This window comes from Bombina bombina, chromosome 9, assembly GCF_027579735.1.
Source record: "Bombina bombina isolate aBomBom1 chromosome 9, aBomBom1.pri, whole genome shotgun sequence".
NCBI classification, from domain to species: domain Eukaryota; kingdom Metazoa; phylum Chordata; class Amphibia; order Anura; family Bombinatoridae; genus Bombina; species Bombina bombina.
The window spans coordinates 264,200,544-264,222,546 of record NC_069507.1 but is presented as its reverse complement, the minus strand read 5'-3'; the positions used below and the strand labels follow the sequence as shown (position 1 = coordinate 264,222,546).

General features: G+C 37.8%; 1 protein-coding gene across 1 annotated transcript in view; it reads left to right on the top strand.

Annotated features, from left to right (window-relative positions):
- Positions 1 to 22,003, top strand: part of LOC128640568 (scavenger receptor cysteine-rich type 1 protein M130-like) — a 296,798-nt gene that overhangs the window by 114,556 nt on the left and 160,239 nt on the right. Inside the window, exons 7-8 of the mRNA XM_053693039.1 lie at positions 6,585 to 6,902; positions 19,725 to 20,042. Of these exons, the coding sequence (XP_053549014.1) occupies positions 6,585 to 6,902; positions 19,725 to 20,042 (636 nt within the window). The remainder of the gene's footprint in view (positions 1 to 6,584; positions 6,903 to 19,724; positions 20,043 to 22,003) is intronic.

The following is a 22,003-nucleotide window of genomic DNA, read 5'->3' as shown; positions in this document are numbered from 1 at the left end:
TGCCAGTACCCAAGATGGCGCCCATTAAGTTAGAGTGGGAGGGTTATAGAGCTGTTTGGGGGGATCAGTGAGGTTGGGGGCTAAGGGGGGATCGTACACAGCAGCATATGTAAATATGCTTTTTAAAAACACAACAACAAAAAACAAATCTAGCTTTTATTTTAGTACTGACAGACTTTCTGCCAGTACTTAAGATGGCGGGGACAATTGTGGGGTGGGGGAGGGAAGAGAGCTGTTTGGGAGGGATCAGGGGGTCTGATGTTTCAGGTGGGAGGCTGAGCTCTACACTAAATGTAATATTAACCCTGCAAGCTCCCTACAAGCTACCTAATTAACCCCTTCAATGCTAGCCATAATACACGTGTGATGCGCAGCGGCATTTAGCGGCCTTCTAAATATCAAAAAGCAACGCCAAAGCCATATATGTCTGCTATTTCTGAACAAAGGGTATCCCAGAGAAGCATTTACAACCATTTGTGCCATAACTGCACAAGCTGTTTGTAAATGATTTCAGTGAGCAACCTAAAATTGTGAAAAATGTAACTTTTTTTTTAATTTGATCGCATTTGGCGGTGAAATGGTGGCATGAAATATACCAAAATGGGCCTAGATCAATACTTGGGGTTGTCTACTACACTACACTAAAGCTAAAATTGTTATGTTCTCTGTGTAGTCAGGGTTAGAACATTCAGTTGTGTGCTGTTACCTTGTGTCTGATGTCTCTTGCACATATCATGAAGACTCTGCAGCAGGAACTTTAGATAACTTTTATTCAGCTACAGCCACATGGCTATTTACTAGCAGGTTCCATCAGTAAAACTAACATGGCTTCTGATGATGTCACAGAGACCCAGACACACCCAGGGGGTGTGGTGAGCTGAGCTTAAAGCTGCAGCACTTCTAACATATAATGATAAAACAAGGTTAGTGCAAAGATACAGTGAAAGCTGCAGTAATCTTAACAAAAATTACCCCAAAAAGCTCCCTACATGCTCCCTAATTAACCCCTTCACTGCTGGGCATAATACATGTATGGTGCGCAGTGGCATTTAGTGGCATTCTAATTACCAAAAAGCAACACCAAAGCCATATAAGTCTGCTATTTCTGAACAAAGGGGATCCCAGAGAAGCATTTAAAACCATTTGTGCAATAATTGCACAAGTCGTTTGTAAATAATTTCAGTGAGAAACCTAAAGTTTGTGAAATAATTTGTGAAAAAGTGAACGATTATTTTTTATTTGATCGCATTTAGCAGTGAAATGATGGCATGAAATATACCAAAATGGGCCTAGATCAATACTTTGGGATGTCTACTAAAAAAAATATATACATGTCAATGGATATTCAGAGATTCCTGAAAGATATCAGTGTTCTAATGTAACTAGCGCTAATTTTGAAAAAAAAAATGGTTTGGAAATAGCAAAGTGCTACTTGTATTTATGGCCCTATAACTTACAAAAAAGCAAAGAACATGTAAACATTGGGTATTTCTAAACTCAGGACAAAATTTAGAAACTATTTAGCATGGGTGTTTTTTGGTGGTTGTAGATATGTAACAGATTTTGGGGGTCAAAGTTAGAAAAAGTGGTGTTTTTTAAATTTTTCTTCATATTTTATAATTTTTTTATAGTAAATTATAAGATATGATGAAAATAATGGTATCTTTAGAAAGTCCATTTAATGGTGAGAAAAACAGTATATAATATGTGTGGGTACAGTAAATGAGTAAGAGGAAAATTACAGCTAAACACAAACACCGCAAAAATGTAAAAATAGCCTTGGTCCCAAATGGACAGAAAATGGAAAAGTGCTGTGGTCATTAAGGGGTTAAACGTAATTTTCTTTTCCCCATAGACATTAATGGGGTTGCATTACGGCGATTGCCATTCCACGATCGCAGGTGTTTTGTTTTTTTCTAATACTTTCTCTCCATTGATTTCTATGGAGGAAAGCGTACACAAGCACGTAAATTTAGCCCTTGGCTTTTGTGCGGTATGGAGCTTAACGCACCATACCACACAGCACAAGGAGGCTTTTCAGTAACTCGTAATGGCAGCGATATGGAGAGTGCAATAACGCAATTTTTGGCATTATATTTGCACCTGTTAAGCACAAAACTCATAATTTAGGTGTGTGTGATTAGTAGATATTAAAACTGAAATCAAAATGGAATAAAGTGTGAATATTGCATTAGTGTCCTCATTATTTTGGTTAGATTGTGTATGGATTGTGTTAGAGCCATTATTTATAGAAATAGGTGACATGAGAAATATGTTCAAAGTGATTAAAAATACAAAAAACAATAAAAAAAGTTAATAAAAAATAAAAAGTTATAACTGTAATAAAGAGTAAAAACTTGACTAAGCTTTCCTAATACCAGTTCCTCTCGTCCATTACTATCCACCATGAACCCCCTTAGCGTGTAAGCCTAAGAGCCCAACTGTTTGCAGATCACCTTCATAAGAGCTGACTAACAGTGCGACTCTCGGCAGGGCCCTCTACCCAATTGATCCCTATAATTGCTACCTTGTATACCGCCTATGTTTATAGCGATGCAGAATGTTTTGGTGCTCTACAAATAACCGATAATAAAAATGATATTCATCCATTCAAAGTTTTAGTATCTTTGGAGTCTCATTATTTCTTGTATATCCTTTATTATTTGTTTTTTTATTCTTATTTTGTTGTGTTAGTTTTGTACTTGCATCTAAGATCATATACTTAGTCATCTTATACTTTTATGAATAGTCATAAATTATTTATATTTGAGATTTTAGACATTTAGGGGAATATTTATCAAGCCGTCAACCGCAAATACGCTGGAATTCCGCAGCGTAATTGTTGCAAGCTTGATCCGACCTAGTTATTAAAGCTTAGAGACCGGCAAAAGTTGAAATTTGTGACGTAACATACGATCCGCTGGTCTCAATCTGACGCAGATCAATGCTTACATCATTACAGATGTTCCGAATACACATTCGGCTCTATTTGACACCTTTTCCCAGTTATCAAAAATATTCCGGCCCAGCGTACCTGGTTTTCAATCTGCCACCCTGGAGGTCGCGGATGCCTTAGAAATCAATGGGAGTCTGAAAGCACCGAAAGCTTATGTTCGATGCTGCCAGATATCCCATTGATTTATATGGTTGAAAACAAGTAACGTTTACACCTTACACCTAATCTGCCGCCCCCGAACATCGCTGTAATCTAAATAAAATATATTAACCCCTATCCCCCCACTCCCCGACCCCGCTGCAACCTATATAAAGTTATTAACCCCTATCCCGCCGATCCCCGACCCCGCCGCAAACTATATAAAGTTATTAAACCCCTATCCTGCCACTGCCGGACCCCGCCGCCACTAAATAAACATATTAACCCCTAAACCTCTGGCCTCCCACATCACTACCACTAACTAAACCTATTAACCCCTAAACAGCCAGTCCCCCACATCACCATAAACTAAATTAAGCTATTAACCCCTAAACCTAACAAGCCGCTAACTTTAAATTAAAATTACAACATCCCTATCTTAATATAAATTTAAACTTACCTGTAGAATTAAAATAAACTAATTTAAACTATTAACCTACCCTAACTATTATACTACAATTACATTAAACTACCAATTAAATTAACTAAATTATATATTAGAAAACCTAAGCCTACTCAAATTATTTAAATCTACTATTAAATCTTTTTAAAATTTACTAAATTACAAAAAAAATAAACTCTAAGTTACAAAAAATAAAAAACACTAAATTACGAAAAAAAAACACATTATCAAAAATAAAAAAGAATTACACCTAATCTAATAGCCCTATCAAAATAAAAAAGCCCCCCCAAAATAAAAAAACCCTAGCCTACAATAAACTACCAATGGCCCTTAAAAGGGCCTTTTGTGAGGTATTGCCCCAAAGAAATCAGCTCTTTCACCTGTAAACAAAATCCAAACACCCCCAATAGTAAAACCCACTACCCAACCCCCCCAAATAAAAAAAAAAACCTATCTAAAATAACCTAAACTCCCCATTGCCCTGAAAAGGGCATTTGTATTTGCATTGCCCTTAAAAGGGCATTTAGCTCTTTTACATGCCCAGACCCTACTCTAAAAATAAAACCCACCCAAAAAACCCTTAAATAAACCTAACACTAACCCCCGACGATCCACTTACAGTTATTGAAGTCCCGCTTGAAGGATCCATCCAGCCAGTAAAGTCCTCATCCAGGCGGCAAGAAGTCTTCATCCATGTGGCCTCTTCTATCTTCATCCTTCCAGCGCGGAGCGGGTCCATCCTTAAGATCTTCATACGGTCGCCGCCGTAAACTGGAACTTCAATGCAAGTGATGTCATCCAAAATGGCGTCCCTTGCATTCCTATTGGCTGAAAATTTCCAATCAGCCAATAGGATTTAAGCATCTCTAATCCTATTGGCTGTTCCAATCGGATGGATGAAGATAGAAGAGCCGCCTGGATAAAGACTTCTTGCCGGCTGGATGGATCCTTCAAGCGGGACATCAATAACTGTAAGTGGATCGTCGGGGGTTAGTGTTAGGTTTATTTAAGGGTTTTTTGGGTGGGTTTTATTTGTAGAGTAGGGTCTCGGCATGTAAAAGAGTTAAATGCCCTTTTAAGGGCAATGCCCATACAAATGTCCTTTTCAGGGCAATGGGGAGCTTATTTTTTTTTTTTGGGGGGGTTGGTTGGTTGGGTGGTGGGTTTTACTGTTGGGGGGTGTTTGTATTTTTTTTTTTACAGGTAAAAGCTGATTTCTTTGGGGCAATGCCCCACAAAAGGCCCTTTTAAGGGCCATTGGTAGTTTATTCTAGGTTATTTTTTATTTTGGGGGGCTTTTTTATTTTGATAATGTGGTTTGTTTGTTTTTTCGTAATTTAGTGATTATTTTTTGTAACTTAGCGTTTATTTTTTTTGGTAATTTAGTAAATTTTAAAAAGGTTTAATAGTAGATTTAAATAATTTGAGTAGGTTTAGGGTTTTTTAATATGTAATTTACTTAATTGGTAGTTTAATCTAATTGTAGTATAATAGTGAGGGTAGGTTAATTAATAGTTTAAATTAGTTTATTTTAATTCTACAGGTAAGTTTAAATTTATATTAAGATAGGAATGTTGTAATTATAATTTAAAGTTAGCGGCTTGTTAGATTTAGGGGTTAATAGCTTAATATAGTTTATGGCGATGTGGGGGGCTGGTGGTTTAGGGGTTAATAGGTTTAAGTAGTGGTAGTGATGTGGGAGGCCAGGGGTTTAGGGGTTAATAGATTTATTTAGTGGCGTGGGATAGGGGTTAATAACTTTATTTAGGTTGCGGTGGGGTCCGGGAGCGGCGGGATAGGGGTTAAACATTTTAGTATAGTTGCGGCATTTAGTGACAGGGTATAAATAAAGTTGGTAAAAAGCCGAATAGACGCGAGTTTGATGACTGATAATTAACAATAGTTGGATGCTCATCGTCCCATACTTGATGCGTGTATTTTTGCCGGCTTTTTTTATAAATATGGAGAGCGTATTCAGGTCCGCAGCTTCAATGTTAGCTGAGCGTATTGGTGCCGGTGAATGCAGCATAGTTGAGGCTTTGATAAACATCCCCCTTATAGTGTTGTAACATGGAGTATATTTGTTTTGCTTAACATTTAACCATATTATGAATTGTTTTATTTCTTCTATTTTGGTTTCTTGAGTATTTATAGAAACAACACACAATTGTTTTGTTCATTTAGTCCACCTGGTTGGGTAGTATCAAGCAAGAATATCCATCTACGTTCAGCACAAAGTAGTGTTCTTTCCAAGTCTCCCAATTCTACTTTTTGAATCCCGATACACATTCTTATTTAGACATGTGTATGTGTGTATCTCTTTTTGGTCTTTTTTTCTCTAAAACTTGAGACCTCAACTCATTGAGCCCATATTCCTTTTTTATGCAATATATGTTTTAATAATTATTATTAGATAGTGTTCTTATGAGTACAACTGTGCTTTTAAATGTAATTTTGATGTGTTTTGTGACACTATTGTGACTCGCGTAACAGAACCAGATCTCTGAGGTTGCACTACACATACTAGCGTAAAATTTTGCACTTGCAACTTGTAATACAAGCGGAATTTAACTTGCGTGCAAATGGCGGTGGAAACCTGATATCACTTGCGCACAAACGATAGCGTCCCACTCATAATCTAGCCCTTATTGTGTAGGGAAAGTATGACTAAGAGGATCAAATATGGGTGAAAGAAAGATCATCAGAAAGTGTTTGTGTCCATCTAGACAAATGTGACACACGCTAGTCCATCATGATATCAAGGGGCAGCTAGATATACAGACTGTGACATCTAAATATATTTAATTGTTGTGGCATATTACGCCATCTCAATATAAGTGACATACATAGTATAGGATCTGCTGCAATAAGCCAAAAATAAAATCTCCCTCCAATCTTCTAGTAATAATTCACCATGAAAAAACAGGAGTGTCACTACATCTAAAGTTTTGGACTATTTCATTAAACTGTATAATGTACTTTATTTGCTACCATCAATCAATACTATAATCTATTCCTTGATTTCAGGTACATTTAGCGGCTTCAGAATTATAAACGGCACCCAGCGCTGCTCAGGGAGAGTGGAGCTGCTGCACTCCGGACAATGGGGGACACTCTGCAGCTCACACTGGGATTTACCAGCTGCTCACGTCCTATGCAGACAGTTACACTGTGGAATTGCTCTCTCAGTACCAGCTGGAGGGTATTTTGGGAAAGGGAACGGCTCTGTTTGGACTGATCAGTTTCACTGTAAAGGCAGTGAGTCACAGCTAGGAGAGTGCTCATTTACTGCCCTTGGTAACAGCAAATGTACAGCAGATGATACAGCAGGTGTGATATGTACCGGTGAGTCTATATTAATGTCATTGTACAGTGTGACCCATGAGTTCTGAAAGTAACAGCGAATGTGCAGCAGATGGTACAGCGGGTGTGATATGTACCGGTGAGTCTATATTAATGTAATTGTACAGTGTGACCCATGAGTTCTTAAAGTAACAGCAAATGTGCAGCAGATGGTACAGCAGGTGTGATATGTACCGGTGAGTCTATATTAATGTCATTGTACAGTGTGACCCATGAGTTCTGAAAGTAACAGCGAATGTGCAGCAGATGATACAGCAGGTGTGATATGTACCGGTGAGTCTATATTAATGTCATTGTACAGTGTGACCCATGAGTTCTGAAAGTAACAGCGAATGTGCAGCAGATGGTACAGCAGGTGTGATATGTACCGGTGAGTCTATATTCATGTCATTGTACAGTGTGACCCATGAGTTCTGAAAGTAACAGCGAATGTGCAGCAGATGATACAGCAGGTGTGATATGTACCGGTGAGTCTATATTCATGTCATTGTACAGTGTGACCCATGAATTCTGAAAGTAACAGCGAATGTGCAGCAGATGATACAGCAGGTGCGATATGTACCGGTGAGTCTATATTAATGTCATTGTACAGTGTGACCCATGAGTTCTTAAAGTAACAGCGAATGTGCAGCAGATGATACAGCAGGTGTGATATGTACCGGTGAGTCTAAACTCATATCATTGTACAATGTGACCCATGAGTTCTGAAAGTAACAGCGAATGTGCAGCAGATGATACAGCAGGTGTGATATGTACCGGTGAGTCTAAACTCATATCATTGTACAATGTGACCCATGAGTTCTTAAAGTAACAGCGAATGTGCAGCAGATGGTACAGCAGGTATGATATGTACCGGTGAGTCTATATTCATGTCATTGTACAGTGTGACCCATGAGTTCTGAAAGTAACAGCGAATGTGCAGCAGATGATACAGCAGGTGTGATATGTACCGGTGAGTCTATATTCATGTCATTGTACAGTGTGACCCATGAGTTCTGAAAGTAACAGCGAATGTGCAGCAGATGATACAGCGGGTGTGATATGTACCGGTGAGTCTATATTCATGTAATTGTACAGTGTGACCCATGAGTTCTGAAAGTAACAGCGAATGTGCAGCAGATGGTACAGCAGGTGTGATATGTACCGGTGAGTCTATATTCATGTCATTGTACAGTGTGACCCATGAGTTCTGAAAGTAACAGCGAATGTGCAGCAGATGGTACAGCAGGTGTGATATGTACCGGTGAGTCTAAACTCATGTCATTGTACAATGTGACCCATGAGTTCTGAAAGTAACAGCGAATGTGCAGCAGATGGTACAGCGGGTGTGATATGTACCGGTGAGTCTATATTCATGTCATTGTACAGTGTGACCCATGAGTTCTGAAAGTAACAGCGAATGTGCAGCAGATGGTACAGCAGGTGTGATATGTACCGGTGAGTCTAAACTCATATCATTGTACAATGTGATTCCTGTAACAGCACAAGGACTCGGTGTAGTAATAACGATAAATATTTGCTTATTCATGTTACTTTTCACCTAGATTACAAGTTTTGCGCTATAGAGGGTGCAAAACGAACTCAACTAAAGTTGCGTTATTTCACACTCCATAGCGCTGTCATTACAAGTTTCTTAAAAGCTGCCTTGTGCGTGCGATATGGTGGCGATGAACTCCATACCGCACTAAATCCAAGGGCTGACAATACGTGCTCGTACACGCTTTCCCCATAGACATCAATGGGGAGAGAGTGTTAGAAAAAAAGCTAACAATCGCTGTAACGCAACCCCATTGATGTCTATGGGAAAAAAGTAATGTTTAAACACCCTAACATAAACCCCAAGTCTAAACACCCCTAATCTGCCGCTCCCGACCTCACCGCCACTAATAAAAGTTATTAACCCCTATTCCGCCACTCCCCGACATCGCCGCCACTATCATAAAGTTAACCCATATTCCCCTGCACCCCAACATCGCTGACACTGTAATAAAGATATTAACCCCTATTCTGCTGCTTCCTGACATAGCCGCCACTTAATAAAGTTTTTAACCCCTAAACCTCTGGCCTCCCACATCACTGCCACTAAATAAACCTATTAACCCCTAAACCGCCAGCCCCCCACATCGCAAAAAAACTAAATTAAACTATTAACCCCTAAACCTGACAACCCCCTAACTTTAAATTAAAATTACAAGATCTCTATCTTAAAATAAATAAAAACTTACCTGTGAAATTACACTAACAATTAACCTAACATAACTATTATACTAAAATTAAAATAACTACCAATTAAATAAACTAAATTACACATAAAAAAGGGCCTTTTGTAGGGTTTTGCCCTAAAGAAATCGGCTCTTTTATCTGTAAAAATAATACAAAGACCCCCCCCAACAGTAATACCCACCACCCAACTACCCCCCCAAAATCCAATTACCTCCAAAATAAAAAACCTAACAAAAACCTAAGCTACCCATTGCCCTGAAAAGGGCATTTGTATAGGCATTGCCCTTAAAAGGGCATTTAGCTCTTTTGCATTGCCCTTAAAATGACATTTAGCTCTATTAAAAAAAAGCCCAAGCCCTAATTTAAAAAAGAAAACACCCAAAAAACTAAAAAAAAAACAACTAACAATAACCCCTGACGATCCACTTCCAGTTTCTGAAGTCTGGACATCCAGGTGGCGAGAAGTTTTCATCCAGGCGGCATCTTCTATCTTCATCCCGGTGGCGTGGAGCGGGTCCATCCTTCAAGACATCTGGCACGGAGCGTCATCTTCATAAGGTCACCGCCGTATCGTCTTCATATGGTCGCCGCCGTACACTGACTCTTCAATGCAAGGGAGCCTTTTCAAAATGGTGTCCTTTGCATTCCTATTGGCTGATTTGATTCATGAAATTCAGATTAGCCAATAGGATGAGAACTACTGAAATTCTATTGGCTATTCAAATCCTTTTAAGGGCAATGCAAAATTTCTAAATGTCCTTTTAAAGGCAATGCCCATACAAATGCCCTTTTCAGGGCAATGGGTAGCTTGGGTTTTGGTTAGAGTTAGGTTTTTTTAATTTAGGGGGTTGGTTGGGTGGTGGGTTTTACTGTTGGGGGGGGTCTCTGTATTTTTTTTACAGGTAAAAGAGCTGATTTATTTAGGGCAATGCCCTACTAAAGGCCCTTATTTTTTATTTTTTTTATTTATTTTTTTAGGGGCTTTATTTTATAGGGCTATTAGATTAGGTGTAATTGGTTTTATTTTGGATAACTTTGTTATTTTTTTGTAATTTAGTGCTTGTTATTTTTTGTAATTTTAGATGATTTTTTTAGTATAATAGTTATGTTAGGTTTATTGGTAGATTAAACTTAGTTTTTTCTTAATTTCACAGGTAAGTTTTTATTTATTTTAAGATAGGGATATTGTAATTTTAATATAAAGTTAGGGGGTTGTTAGGTTTAGGGGTTAATAGTTTAATTTCATTTAGTTTTTTGCCTTTATTTGCCTTTATTTAGTGGCGGCGTTGTCGGGGAGCGGGGGAATAGGGGTTAATAACTTTATTATAGTGGTGGCAATGTTGGAGAGCTACGGAATAGGGGTTAATAACTTTTATTAGTGGCGGCGATGTCTGGAGCGGCAGATTAGGGGTTAATAACTGAGTGCGGGATTGATGTTGGGTTACAGGCTAAAATGCTTGTGGTATATTTTTTCAGCGTTAAAACATGAACGCAACCATTACGAGTCTTGTCGTTATAACTGTACCACAAGCCTTTTAGCCTGTAACGCAACGTCAGTCCCGCACTCAAACAAATTACGTTTTTTCATGGGATTCCCATAGCGCTGCCATTACGAGTTGTGCGGTGAGGCTAAAAAACTTGCGATACACTCTATAACAACACAATCCGTACCGCCATCTGAGAGCAGTAGTTATGAGTTTTACGCAACAAAACTGTTACATAAAACTCATAACTTAAGTGTTACAAAGTACACCAACACCCATAAACTACCTATTAGCCCCTAAACCGAGGCCCTCCGGCATCGCAAACACTATATTAAACTTATTAACCCCTAATCTGCTGCTCCCAACATCGTCGCCACTAATAAAATCTATTAACCTCTATTCAACCGCACCCCGACATCACCGCCCCTAAATAAACCTATTAACCCTTAAACCTCTGGCCTAACACATCACTGCCACTAAATAAACCTATTAACCCCTAAACCACCAGCCTCCCACATAGCCAAAAACTAAATTAAGCTATTAACCCTAAACCTAACATCCCCCCCAACTTCAAATTAAAATTACAAGATCCTTTTTTAAAATAAATAAATAAAAAAGTGCTGTCCAGAGTACTGAACAAAAAAAAAGCTTAGATGCCTTCTTTTTCAAATAAGAGAACGAAGAAAAATTGATTATAGAAGTAAATTAAAGTTGCTTAAAATTGCATGCTCTATCTGAACCACGAAAGAAAAAAATTGGGTTCAGTGTCCCTTTAAACTAACATTACTATTATACTAAAATTAAAATAACTATCAATTAAATTACCTAAATTACAGTACTAAAAAAAAAATAATCTACAGTTACCAAAAAATACTAAATTAAAAAAAATAAAACAAAATTATCCAAAATAATATCAATAAAAGGGCCTTTTGTAGGGCATTGCCCTAAAGAAATCAGCTCTTTTATCTGTAAAAAAATAAATAAAAAGACTCCCCCAACAGTAAAACTCACCACCCAACCAACCCCCGAAATCCAACCACCCCCCAAAATAAAAAACCTAACTCTAACAAAAACCTAAGCTACCCATTGCCTTGAAAAGGGCATTTGTATGGGCATTGCCCTTAAATGGGCATTCAGCTCTTTTTCTTTGCCTTAAAAGGGCATTCATCTCTTTTACATAAAGCCCAAAATCTAATCTAAAAAAAAAAAACTTAAAAAAAAACACAAACCCCTCTTTAGGTACTCACAGTTGCTGAAGTCCGGCTTGAACAATCTTCATCCCAGCGGCTCAATCTTCATCCATCGAGGGACTGGCATCTTCTTTATCCCTGTGGAGGTGGAGCAGTCGATGTACAGAGGCGGAATTCCAAGGCGGAGGTCTATCGATATGACGTGGAGGTCCTCTTCATGCAATCGTGAGCCACACACTGACGATTTAAATGCAAGGTACCTCTTTTATACTGGGGGTACCATTGCATTCCTTTTGTCTGAAAAATTTAAATCAGCCAATAGGAATTAGAGCTGCTAAAATCCTATTGGCTGTTCAAAACAGCCAATAGGATTTAAGCAGCTCTCATTCCTATTGGCTGATTTAATTTTTTCAGCCAAAAGCAATGCAATGGTACCCACAGTATAAAAGGGGTACCTTGCATTTGAATCTTTAGTGTGCGGCGGACGATCACATTAAGAGGATCTCAACATCGGATCGATGGACCACCGCCTTGACCTCCGCGCATTGACACCTCTGCAGTGATGAAGAAGATGCCGGTCCCTTGATGGATGAAGATGGAGCCACCTGGATAAAGATGGAGCTGCTGGTATAAAGATTGTTCACGCCGGACTTCAGCAACTGTGAGTACATAAGGAGGGGTTAGTGTTAGGTATTTTTAAGGTTTTTTGGGGTGTTTTTTTTTTTTTAGATTAGGGTTTGGGCAATCCCCATACAAATGCCCTTTTCAGGGCAATGGGTAGATTATTTTTTTTTAGTTAGGTTTTTTTATTTTGGGGGTTTGGGGGTTTGTAATGTTAGGGGGTGTTTGTTTTTATTTTGTAGGAAAAGAGCTGATTTCTTTAGGGCAATGCCCTACAAAAAGCCCTTTTAAGGGCTATTGGTAGTTTATTATAGATTATGGTTCGTTTATTTTGGGGTGTTTTTTTTTAAAACCGGGTATTAGAATAGGAATCATTTTATTATTTTGAATAATTTGTTTGTTATTTTGTGTAATGTTTTTTTTTCTTTTTTAGAATAGCCATTTTTTTTTTTTTTTTTAATGGGCAGCAAAAGAGCTGAATGCCATTTTAAGGGCAATGCATATACAAATGCCCTTTCAGGGCAATGAGTAGATTAGGTTTTACTTTATTTTTATTTTGTGGGTTTGGGGGGTGGGGGTTTGTAATTTTAGGGGATGTTTGTATTTCTTTTGTAAGAAAAGAGCTGATTTCTTTAGGACAATGCCCTACAAAAGGCCCTTTTAAGGGCCCTTGGTAGTTTATTATAGATTAGGATGTTGTATTTTGGGGTGTTTTTTAAAAAAAAACAGGGTATTAGAATATGAATAATTTTATTGTTTTGGATCATTTCGTTTGTTATTTTTTGTAATGTTAGGTTTTAGTGTAAGGCAGCTTAGGTTTTATTTCACAGGTAAGTTTGTATTTAGTTTAACTAGGTAGTTAGTAAATAGTTAATAACTATTTAATAACTAGTCTACCTAGTTAAACTAAATACAAACTTACCTGTGAAATAAAAACCTAACGACTAGATTACGAGTTTTGCGTTATGAGCTATGCAGTGAGTTCTCTCACCTCTCACTTACATACAGCGCTGGTATTACAGTTTTTACAAACCCGGCGTTAAAAGACAAGAAGTGAGCGTTGAGCAAAATTTTGCTCCAAATCTCACTTTAATACCAGTGCTGCTTAAGTCAGCGGTGAGCTGGTATAACGTGCTTGTGCACGATTTCCTCATAGGAATCAACAGGGAGAGCCGGCTGAAAAAAAAGTCTAACACCTGCAAAAAAGCAGCGTAAAGCTCAGTAACGCAGCCCCATTGATTCCTATGGGGAAATAAAATTTATGTTTACACTTAAGACCCTAACATGAACCCCGAGTCTAAACACCCCTAATCTTACACTAATTAACCCCTAATCTGCCGCCCCTGACATCGCCGACACCTGCATTATATTTATTAACCCCTAATCTGCCGCTCCGGACACCGCTGCCACCTACATTATAGTTATGAACCCCTAATCTGCTGCCCCCAGCATCGCCGACACCTACATTATATTTATTAACCCCTAATCTGCCTTCCCCAATGTCGCCGCAACCTACCTACACTTATTAACCCCTAATCTGCCACCCCCAACGTCACCACCACTATAATAAACATATTAACCCCTAAACCTCCGCACTCCCGCATCACAAAAATTTGTTAAATATTATTAACCCCTAATCTGCCGTCCCTAACATCACCGCCACATACCTACATTTATGAACCCCTAATCTGTCGCCCCCAACATCGCCGCCACTATATTAAAGTTATTAACCCCTAAATCTAAGTCTAACCCTAACACCCCCTAACAAATATAATTTAAATAAATCTAAATAAAAATTCCTATCATTAACTAAATACTTACCTATAAAATAAACCCTAAACTAGCTACAATATAACTAATAGTTACATTGTATCTAGCTTAGGTGTTATTTTTATTTTACAGGCAAGTTTGTATTTATTTTAACTAGGTAGAATAGTTATTAAATAGTTAGGAAGTATTTAATAGCTTCCTAGCTAAAATAAATACAAAAGTACCTGTAAAATAAAACCTAACCTAAGTTACACTAACACCTAACACTACAGTATAATTAAATTAACTAAATTAACAACAATTAAATCAATTAAATTGACTAAAGTACACCTAACCTAAGTTACAATTACACCTAACACTACACTATAATTAAATAAATTAAATACAATTAAATACAATTAAATACAATTAAATAAAAAGATCTAAATGACAAAAAACAAACAAACACTAAATTACAGAAAATAACAAATTACAAAATATTTAAACTAATTACACCTAATCTAATAAACCTATCAAAATAAAAAAAAGCCCCCCCAAAATAAAAAAAAACCCTAGCCTAAACTAAACTACCAATAGCCCTTAAAAGGGCCTTTTGCGGGGCATTGCCCCAAAGTAATCAGCTCTTTTACCTGGAAAAAAAACAAACAAACAACCCCCCCAACAGCAAAACCCACCACCCACACAACCAACCCCCCAAATAAAACCCTAACTAAAAAAAACCTAAGCTCCCCATTGCCCTGAAAAGGGCATTTGGATGGGCATTGCCCTTAAAAAGGCAGTTAGCTCTTTTGCAGGCCCAAACCCTAAAAATAAAACCCACCCAATACACCCTTAAAAAAAACCTAACACTAAACCCCTGAAGATCGCCTTACCGGGAGAAGTCTTCATCCAAGCAGGGCGAAGTGGTTCTCCAGACAGGCAGAAGTCTTCATCCAAGCCGGGCAGAAGTCTTCATCCAGACGGCATCTTCTATCTTCATCCATCCGGCATAGAGCAGGTCCATCTTCAAGACATCCGACGCGGAACATCCTCTTCATCTGGCAACTAAAGACGAACGAAGGTACCTTTAAGTGACATCATCCAAGATGGTATCCCTTAGAATTCTATCAGCCAATCGGAATTAAGGTAGAAAAAATCCAATCAGCCAATAGGATTGAGCTTGCATTCTATTGGTTGTTCCAATTATTTTTAGGTTAGGGCTTGGGCCTGCAAAAGAGCTAACTGCCCTTTTAATGGCAATGCCCATCCAAATGCCCTTTTCAGGGCAATGGGGGAGCTTAGTTTTTTTTAGATAGTATTTTATTTGGGGGGGGGGTTGGTTGTGTGGGTGGTGGGTTTTACTGTTGGGGTTTTTTTTTTTTTCCAGTTAAAAGAGCTGATTACTTTGGGGCAATGCCCCGCAAAAGGCCCTTTTAAGGGCTATTGGTAGTTTAGTTTAGGCTAGGGTTTTTTTATTTTGGGGGAGGCTTTTTTTATTTTGATAGGGCTATTAGATTAGGTGTAATTAGTTTAAATATTTTGTAATTTGTTTATAATTTTCTGTAATTTAGTGGGGGGGTTTTGTACTTTAGCTAATTTAATTTAATTTATTTAATTGTTGTTAATTTAGTTAATGTATTTAATTATAGTGTAGTGTTAGGTGTTAGTGTAACTTAGGTTAGGTTTTATTTTATAGGTACTTTTGTATTTATTTTAGCAAGGAAGCTATTAAATACTTCCTAACTATTTAATAACTATTCTACCTAGTTAAAATAAATACAAACTTGACTGTAAAATAAAAAAAACCCTAAGCTAGATACAATGTAACTATTAGTTATATTGTAGCTAGTTTAGGGTTTATTTTCTAGGTAAGTATTTAGTTTTAAATAGGAATAATTTAGTTAATGATAGGAATATTTATTTAAATTATATTTGTTAGGGGGTGTTAGGGTTAGACTTAGATTTAGGGGTTAATAACTTTAATATAGTGGCGGCGACGTTGGGGGCGGCAGATTAGGGGTTCATAAATGTAGGTAGGTGGCGGGGATATTAGGGACGGCAGATTAGGGATTAATAATATTTAACTAGTGTTTGTGATGCGGGAGTGCGGCAGTTTAGGGGTTAATATGTTTATTATAGTGTCGGCGATGTTGGGGGCGGCAGATTAGGGGTTAATAAGTGTAGGTAGGTTGCGGCAACATTGGGGGTGGCAGATTAGGGGTTAATAAATATAATGTAGGTGTCGGCAATGTTGGGGGCAGCAGATTAGGGGTTCATAAATATAATGTAGGTGGCGGCGGTGTCCGGAGCGGCAGATTAGGGGGTTAAAAAATTAATTAGTGTTTGTGATGCGAGAGGAATGCGGTAGGAATCTTGGAGGTAGAGGGTGTACTGCTCACTTTTTGGCCTCCCAGGACAGACTCGTAATACCAGCGCTATGGAAGTCCCATAGAAAAAAGACTTTACAAAGTTTACGTAAGTCGTTTTGCAGTAAGGCCTAAAAAGTGTGCGGTGCCCCTAAACCTGGAAGACTCTTAATACCAGCGGTAGTAAAAAAGCAGCGTTAGGACCTGTTAACGCTGCTTTTTTAGCTTACCGCAAAACTCATAATCTAGCCGTAAGCTAGCTGCAATATAATTATTAGTTATATTATAGCTAGTTTAGGTTTTATTTTTATTTCACAGCTAAGTTTGTATTTAGTTAATAATTGTAACTTTAATTGAGGTATATTTTAATTATGTTAAAGTTAGGGGGTGTTAGGTTTAGGGTTTGGTTTAGGGTTACGGTTAGATTTAGAGGTTAATATAGTTTAATTTAGTTTTTGGCGATGTGGGAGGCTGGCAGTTTAGGGGTTAATAGGTTTATTTAGTGGTAGTGATGTGGGAGGCCAGAGGTTAAGGGGTATTATTTACTATTTAGTGGCAGCAATGTCAGGGAGCGGCGATGTCAGGGGCGGCAGATTAGGGGTGTTTAGACGTGGGGTTTATGTTAGGTTTAAACCTAACTTTTTTTCCCCTATAGACATCAATGGGGCTGCGTTACAGAGTTTTTTATTCCGCGATTGCAGTCTTTAGAAAAAAAACCTAACACGCTCTCATCATTGATGTCTATGGGGAAAGCGTGCACAAGCACGTCAAAGCAGTGCTTGTATTTTGTGCAGTATGGAGCTCAATGCAACCATATTGCACGCACAAGCCAGCTTTTTCAAAACTTGTAATGGCGGCGCTATGGAGGGGGAAATAATGCAACTTTGTTGAGTTTGTTTCGCACCCTCTATAGCGCAAAACTTGTAATCTAGGTGATTGTTAATTTTTCCAGCAATTGCAATCCCAAATTACTTCTGTTGATAATTCCCTTTACTACAAAATATTTACCTGCCAGATATAGAAGCAAAAATCATTATTTGCCTCATTAACCTCACAATACTTTAATTTAAAAAATGCAGACCCCCCCAACTGTCAATAATTCTGAGCTCTGTCTCACTTTCTGAGAGACTAAGATACATTCTTATTTGCAGAATGTATCGTAGTCCCGCCCACAGACCAACCAGACACACCCATGAACTGATCAGAAACGCCCATGATCCCATCCACTCCTGAGTCCCTAATATTTATACATTTTGGAAGGTTTGAAAATGGTTAAATCAATAACAGAAAATAGCAATATTGGGATTTATTAATTACATCATCAGTTGATGTGTCTGTATGTTAAAGGACCATTAAACTTGACTTTCAACGACGCATAAAATGTTTCATTATTTAAAGTGAAACATTATTGCAATTTACTTTCATTATTTATTTTGCTGCCTTTTGCTGTAAAATACATCTAAAAATGTGCTTGCTTTACTTTCTTCCAGGAAGGTTTAATTATTAATCATTTTTAGCAATTTATTTGAGCTTTTCTTTACTTCATCCTCTCTCCTAAGATTCTCAGCAGTCACATGTTTGTAAAAGGTGGATTATCAGTTTTGTATCAATAATCATGTACAAGAGAATTATTCTTTGCAATAGTAATTAAGTTGAATCAGTGCTAAACCTCCTTAAGGGAAGATATAAGGACAGGTTTCCCCAGTCTCTCTCAACTGCACATGTGCAAACAGAGTTTTTGCTATATCTGATTATTAATTTGTGATTGGTTAGCAGGGGTTCTTTTGTTCTGGGGCACATGGAAATCAGTGAAATTAATACATAAAACAATATACTCATTTGACAAAATACAGCTGCAGTTTTCATTGGAAAATTATTCAGTTACTGTGTAGTGATGCTAATAGGTGACATGTGTGCACTTAACCTGACGTGCTACAAAACCAGAGATATGTATATATGTTTCTCTTGGCTTTATGGGTAAAGTGAGCATGTATGTTTCTCTTGGCTTTATGGGTAAAGTGAGCATGTATGTTTCTCTTGGCTTTATGGGTAAAGTGAGCATGTATGTTTCTCTTGGCTTTATGGGTAAAGTGATCATGTATGTTTCTCTTGGCTTTATGGGTAAAGTGAGCATGTATGTTTCTCTTGGCTTTATGGGTAAAGTGAGCATGTATGTTTCTCTTGGCTTTATGGGTAAAGTGAGCATGTATGTTTCTCTTGGCTTTATGGGTAAAGTGAGCATGTATGTTTCTCTTGGCTTTATGGGTAAAGTGAGCATGTATGTTTCTCTTGGCTTTATGGGTAAAGTGAGCATGTATGTTTCTCTTGGCTTTATGGGTAAAGTGAGCATGTATGTTTCTCTTGGCTTTATGGGTAAAGTGAGCATGTATGTTTCTCTTGGCTTTATGGGTAAAGTGAGCATGTATGTTTCTCTTGGCTTTATGGGTAAAGTGATCATGTATGTTTCTCTTGGCTTTATGGGTAAAGTGAGCATGTATGTTTCTCTTGGCTTTATGGGTAAAGTGATCATGTATGTTTCTCTTGGCTTTATGGGTAAAGTGAGCATGTATGTTTCTCTTGGCTTTATGGGTAAAGTGAGCATGTATGTTTCTCTTGGCTTTATGGGTAAAGTGAGCATGTATGTTTCTCTTGGCTTTATGGGTAAAGTGAGCATGTATGTTTCTCTTGGCTTTATGGGTAAAGTGAGCATGTATGTTTCTTGGGTTATTGAGTTAGCTACTTTTATTAGTGTAAAAATGTTAATAATTATTTATTTTTTTCACTTTAATTCTATAAGCAGGTAGTGTTTGCATCTGTTTGGTGATGTTGCTTTAATGTTATGCAATATGGGGTGGTTTGCTCATGCAGACATTTTGGGGTACTGGTAATAAGTCAAAAAAGTATTGTTTGGGTGTTATTAAGTCCTTTAAGCTGTTAAATTTGAAGAATAACCATGAAAATGTTTTGTTGATTTTTTTTATTTAAGAAGTCTAATATGTTTTCTAGGTACCTACACATAAAAATGCATTAAACTTGACACATTTGATTTTCTTTGTTTTGACTTCTATAAAGTGAGTATTTCCCTCTGCCTGTGTAAGTCATTGATAAGATATAATACACACAGTTATTTGTATATGTCCTGAACCTACAACATCTCCTCTACACCTGCAGGGAAGGAGCAGACTGTGCGCTTGGTGGATGGGGAAAGTCACTGCGAAGGGCGAGTGGAACTTCTGCTGAATGGCACCTGGGCCCGGGTTCTGGGTGATACTTGGAGCATTACAGAAGCTGAAGTTGTGTGCAGAGAGCTGCACTGTGGAGCGGCCACTGATGCACTACAAATGGCAGCACAGACACCAGACAATGTGACATGGGGCAGAGTCAAGTGTGAAGGGAATGAAACCCAATTAAAAGACTGTGCACTTGCTCCCTACATGAGCGCAGCAGCTGAAACCAACCAGAAGTCACATGCCAGAGTCATCTGCTCAGGTTGTACAGTGCTTACTTTTACATTAAAGCATTTAACTAGGTTATCAAAAACTTGTAGACTCAGAGAAATTAGTTTGTAGATTACCCAGAAGTCTCTTTAATTAATTATACCAGAAAAAGGCTGATCCTTAAACATCCTAAGAGCTACTTTGACAAACAAAAGAAGCTTCTGATAACTCACAAAAATCTCTCTCTCTTCTCTCTCTCTTCTCTCTCTCTTCTCTCTCTCTTCTCTCTCTCTTCTCTCTCTCTCTTCTTCCATCCGATGTCTTCTTCTTGCTGTCACCGCAGCACACTGAAGATTGAATGCAAGGTTCCCCCTCATATAGGGGTGGTTTTGCATTTCTGTTGGCTGATTTTCAAATCCAAATACAAATCAGCTATTAGAACGAAAGATCTTTCTATTGGCTGATTTGAATTTGGATTGGAAAAATCGTCCAATAGAAATGCAAAGGCTGTGGTGACAGCATGAAGACGACATTGGAGGGAAGAAGAGGACAGCCCCAGAGAAGCAACATTTTTTAACCTTAAAGTTTGTTTTTTATTTATTATTTTTTTTTTTAAATTGTCATAAAGATGTATCACTTATGTCCTTTTCAAGGTGTTTTTTTTTAGAATAGGGTTTTTAAACTTATGGGGGGATTTGTACAGTTTTTATAATTTTTTTTTATTTGGCTATGGAGCTGTATAACTTATGCCATGCAATGTGGGTTAATGCGCGAGTGTAGGTGATAGTTTTTTTTTGTTTGTTTTTTTAACATCGATGCTCCATTGAATTCTAAGGAGTTACTGTGATATTACTATATCCTCTGGTAACTTTTTGTGCTAGTCGGTCTCACGAGTGAGAGAGAAGTTTTTTCTTTCAAACTTGTAATACCAGTGCTGCCCGACACTCCTTCTAGTGATAACGCTCGAGTGGTAGTGGTAAATATCGCTCCACTTTTAATCTAACCCTTGATATTTAAAGATGTTAATTGTGGATGCATTTTGGTAATGTTGCCCCTGCAAAAACTCACTGACAATACCATCTTATGTTTAGAAATTGTTATCTACGAAAAACAAGTGCATTATTGTGATCAACCCCATAGTCGCATCTCAACTCTAAACATTGCATCTCATAAAATAATAAACCAAGCAATGGAAAATTCAGATTATTAGCGCCTATGGTGAATAAATAATCTTAAAACAGGAGGCAAATATTTTGCATCAAATCTTTACTGAATCCAAACAGCAGCAAAGAAAATATACAGAGGAAAAAATATATAATAGCATAGTAACAAGACTGCACCAATCAGCACACAGCAGCCTAATAAACTAATGAACAAGTCCAGCACTTCCTCTTTTCTTTGATCATAAGATAGCGGAACCAGTCATGAAGAAAACAAACTCCCAAATATCCATCCTAGACCAAAATGGAACAGCGATACCCAGGAACGGAGAAACAGATGACCTGGTCCGTAAATAAGGGAGAACATAAAATCCACAGAGTCACTGAAAAGAGAGAGAAAAAAAAAAAAAAACACAAACTAACAACAATCCCAGAAAAGGAAAATCAACAGCAATAACATCATTTAGATGAAATTTCCAGAAAACAAAATTTTATTAATATATAATGGGAGGGAAAAGGGGGGGGAGGGGCAATATTCGCCTCCTGTCTTTAATAAAATCAAGATTATTTATCCTCCATAGACTATAATAATCTGAATTTTATGGCAAGAAAGGAGGCTTCATATTTTGCATTTTTAAAGCACTTGCATAAAAAATTCAGTCGAAGCTCTGATGTCCCTCTTTAAAACCCTGGGGAAGGAGGGTTCTTTAAACCCCATTTTACCTCTGGAGAGGAGGTTCTATCACCCCTATGTGAAAAGCCCAGGGAAGGGGCTAACAGCCTTCGAGCTGGAGTTATGCCTCTATGTGAGACTGAGAGATATAGGGTCTTCCCAAACCAATTGCAAGGATAC